Source organism: Littorina saxatilis, unplaced genomic scaffold (genome assembly GCF_037325665.1).
Source record: "Littorina saxatilis isolate snail1 unplaced genomic scaffold, US_GU_Lsax_2.0 scaffold_179, whole genome shotgun sequence".
NCBI lineage: Eukaryota > Metazoa > Mollusca > Gastropoda > Littorinimorpha > Littorinidae > Littorina > Littorina saxatilis.
The window spans coordinates 196642-200608 of NW_027129658.1; the positions used below are offsets into that span (position 1 = coordinate 196642).

Below are 3967 nucleotides of genomic sequence, written 5' to 3' on the forward strand. Positions count from 1 at the left end.
CGCTGTTCTCGTTTGGGTTGTCTCCTCCTTTCTGTAAACTCATATTCTTTAATTAGCATCTTTGGTGCGTCTGATCAGCTTATAACGTAAATGACATTAAACTGAACAAATAAATAACTTGGTTCCATATTTGAACATTTGGCAGTAAGTATGTTTCTTGTGAGTCAGAAAGATCTCACCAGGAACTCAACCTTTACCCAGTTATTTCTTCACATTAAAATTTAAATGGAAGGTTACACAACGCATTCGAATATGCAACTCAATACACACTGCCAGGACTTGTTATTTACAAGAAATACAGCCTCGTAGAATGATATACGGTGGACTGTACTCAACACTTCCCTGAAACACAACAGTTATCAAGAAAGAACATTTGCAATTTCCAGTCTTCTTTGTGTGCAGACATGCAGTGATCACCACCACATTGACCTCCTTCCTCGTCTTCATCGTTACTGTCCGACAAGTCGATGTCATCCTCGTCGACGCCATTGTCTAAAATGATAAAGTTGTGCAGAACACATGCTGAGAAAATGAATGTTGGAACTTCCCGGATGTTAGTCATGTCGAGATCTTTCAGTCTGCGGAATTTTTCATTCAACAAACCAATGGCACGCTCCACGTCGACTCTGGTCCTTGTCTGGGCTTTGTTGCAGGCAGTTTCAGATGGCCATTGTCGCGGAATGGAACCAGCAGGTAGTCGCAGAGAGGGTAGGCTGAGTCCCCAATCACATGGAATTCCGGAGGCAGATTACTTGCGACTCCAACGAGATCCGAGTTGCGGAAGACTCGGCTGTCATAGCCCGTGAACACATCCAGGAAGAGGAGATCTTTGTCGCAAACAACCTGAAACAAGTCGCGTAAAGCAATATACAAATAATTCATCTATCTATCGGCCAGAAACTAAAAACCAACCACCACATAGACTACATACATGTCCTAACTTGCTTTGTTAGCCTAAACCGTAAGACTGAACTGGGTCCAGCTCGTCTCTGCAGAACATGGGAATGAGGTGCCTAATGTCCCATATTTTATTTATAATTCAGTGCATTTTGAGCGTAAGTATGACATATGAAATGATAACGAATAATATAAATTCATGAATTCGAAGCTGAAATACATCCCCATTATCCATGCGTAGTCAAAGAATGCTTGACCAAAATATTAATCAATTTGATCAGAATATGAGCGCATGAAAGTGCTGCCTCAACTTTTACAAAAAACGGGATATGACATGTATCTAAAAAAAAGAAAAAGAAAGGTCGGAGGAACGATGTGTATGTACATTTTCATGATGGTGTTTTCTTGGAATTAATCCACACACCGTCATACTTGTCTCAACTCCCAATCTCGGTTACAAAAATAAATATTTTCCATACTTAAAAACAAAGGAACTACTTAAATATTTGTCTATAAATTCAAAGATTCAATTTAGAAAGTTTACACATACAGCATGTATGTGTGCATGTAGTGACTTAAAATTACAGTAGATTCCAATGATGAAATGACACTGCTATTGTTACTCCAGTATTTTAATACAATAGGGGATAAATACACAGGCACCATAATGGTCAGGTCCTCCAACCTTTCAGTTCTGCCTACATTAACATTCCACTTATCTGAAAGAGATGTACGCGTCCCTGTTTTTATCCCTGGTTCCTGGTATCGTAATGTAAGTCCCATCAATGGCTCCCACGACGCCAGGAAAACCAGGTCTTGCTGACCATTTCCCAGCTAATCGCGCCAGGTCACACCTCCGTGGCCACTGGATAACATCTCCTGTAAAGAACAGACAATTGCATTAAAATATGCAGATCACAGTGTTAATTTTATTCCAAATTATCTGACAGTTTACCCATGTCTGTACAATTTACAATTAAAGTCCCAGCCGAACCCAACCATGGTTAGATTTCTAGTGCATTTCACTACCGATTGAGCAGCTATGAAGGCAAGTGACAGATAGGTGAAAAATAGGAAAGTAGTATTGTGTGAGATACTGGTGACTGCCGGTGTTTGAGCCCCCAGGCTCCGGATCCGGCGAGCCGGATCTCGAGCCACGCCGACTTAAAAAAACAACTCGTGTGAATCTGGTAGGACACACTCACACAGCAAGCCTTCTTCTTTTTCACGATAATGAGGAATTCCCTTTACAGGGCAACAATCCTCAGTTTGGTTGGTGCGCCTAATTACCCTAGAGTGAAAGATAAAGTGGATATTGTGCCTGTGGAAATTTAAACAAACAAAAAACAAAAAAACATGGGTGGGTTGGTAGGCAAGCTTGCTTTACGCAATTTGCCCTGGTGCCCAAATTCAGGCCCTGGGCTCGTCTACCACCCAGTGCTACCAAGCGCAGCAACCGGGCCCCGACAAAACAATAAAACAGCACGGACAATACGGAGCAAGAGCGATAGAATCTACCTGTATCACTGCTGAGGGATAGAGGGGGGGGTCTATTACTGAGGGGAGGGAGTGGGGCTGGAGAGGGAATGAATCTAGTGGGAAGGGGAGGGGGGCAGACAGGGAGTGGGTTTAGACAGGGGTGCCTATGGGCTCGCACCTCGGAGCCAGGCCTCGACGATGGTTCTGAAGGCCTGGGGCGAGTCTGTGCTCACAGCCTCTTGGGGGATGTTATTCCAGAGGCGGATTGCAGACAGAAAGAACGACGTTCTGTGTGAGTCGGTGCGGGACTGTGGGACCTGGAGTCTGGTGGTGTGCCCCCTGGTGTTGATCTTGGGACCGGTGTCAGTGTGCCTTCCCTTGGGGCTACCTCGACCAGTCCACTCATGATTTTGTACATCATGTTGGCCTGGTCGCGGTGCGCCGTTGTATGAGGGGGTCCAGCTTGAGCCTGGAGACGAGTTCCGTTGTACTACTTGTGGGTTTGAAGTCGTGCAGGATCCTCCTTGCGGAACGACGCTGTGTCATCTCCAGGCTGTCGGACAGGCCCTTTTGAGGTGGCCTGAACAGGATGGGAGCAGCCCCTGAGGTTTCGATAGACAAAGGCACTTGTTTTGTTTGCCTTCTTTTCTCTGTTTATGTAGTATTCTCTAAACTATCTTGTAATAAAAAGGGGTCTTTGATAAAACAGGAAGGGGGGGGGGGGTGTTAAAAAAAATGAGACCACTAGGAGGGTTGGGTTTACCAAGACAGTAGACGTAATTTACAGGGAATATGACGCAGTGAAAATGACGTGCAGGTTCTGGACTAACGGAGAATCGCACTTTACTTAAAACAACACCAAAGACAGGGAATACATGTCGCCCGCAAAGTGAACCTACAAGTAAGTTTCTTAGATTGCCGTTTAAAGTAGAGACTTGGCGCTGGGGACGGGTGGGCTCCGGTGTAAAATAACGGCCCTAAAAAAAGTACACTAACAGCAGTTGATGAGTTTCCCATCAATGTAATCACGCAATGGGTGACTAGCATGTTAATACAGAGTAAACCAAAATAGATAAAGCATTCTTACCTGAAAAACGTTCCTGTTCACCCAAAAGTGGCTTCGGAACTGACACTCGTTGTATCGTGGCACCGTAATTTCCACAAAGTTCACATTCCGCTCAATGTAGGCGTCCGGGACGTCGATTGGAGTTTGGTTTGCGGCTGCTTGCATTATTTTTCTGTGGCCTTGGCAGCTTTGTGCACCCACAGTTTCAGTGTCATCGACTAATTCAGATAGCACGAACTTTTGCACATCATTCGACGCCATCTTCATATGCTAGCCTCTGCCTCGTTTTCAATAAGGGCGTTGCTTAGGCTGCTCGCTACGCGAGCGCTCGCCGCGAGATATTCTCGCCTTTGCTCGCCTGTAAGCAACACGAGACAGAATATGAAAAGAAAAGAAAGCGTGGAGAAGTACACTCTTCAAAAAAAGTTAAGGATCGGTTGAAAAAACGGATCTTATTATAAAAATTGCCAAAAAATTAAACATCGACATACTAATTAAAAGATTAATGTGTTTGAAGTAACAAAT

The 3967-nt window shown here is 44.4% G+C and overlaps 1 protein-coding gene across 1 annotated transcript; it reads right to left on the bottom strand.

Moving 5' to 3' along the window:
- Positions 1 to 267: 267 nt before the first annotated feature.
- On the bottom strand, positions 268 to 3700 carry LOC138957881 (uncharacterized). The gene is made up of 2 exons (XM_070328919.1): positions 3464 to 3700; positions 268 to 843 (listed from the first exon to the last, which is right to left on the bottom strand). Exons 1-2 carry the CDS (start codon positions 3605 to 3607, stop codon positions 595 to 597), a joined length of 393 nt encoding a protein of 130 aa, XP_070185020.1. The 5' UTR covers positions 3608 to 3700; the 3' UTR covers positions 268 to 594.
- Between the last annotated feature and the right edge of the window lie 267 nt (positions 3701 to 3967).

What these genes read in the sequence shown, in the direction of transcription:
- LOC138957881 (XM_070328919.1), bottom strand. Translation starts at nt 3,607, where the DNA reads ATGCAAGCAGCCGCAAACCAAACTCCAATCGACGTCCCGGACGCCTAC. An exon ending in TGAACAGGAACGTTTTTCAG is followed by an intron (nt 844 to 3,463) that starts GTAAGAATGCTT and finishes GACTTGTTTCAG; the next exon opens with GTTGTTTGCGACAAAGATCT.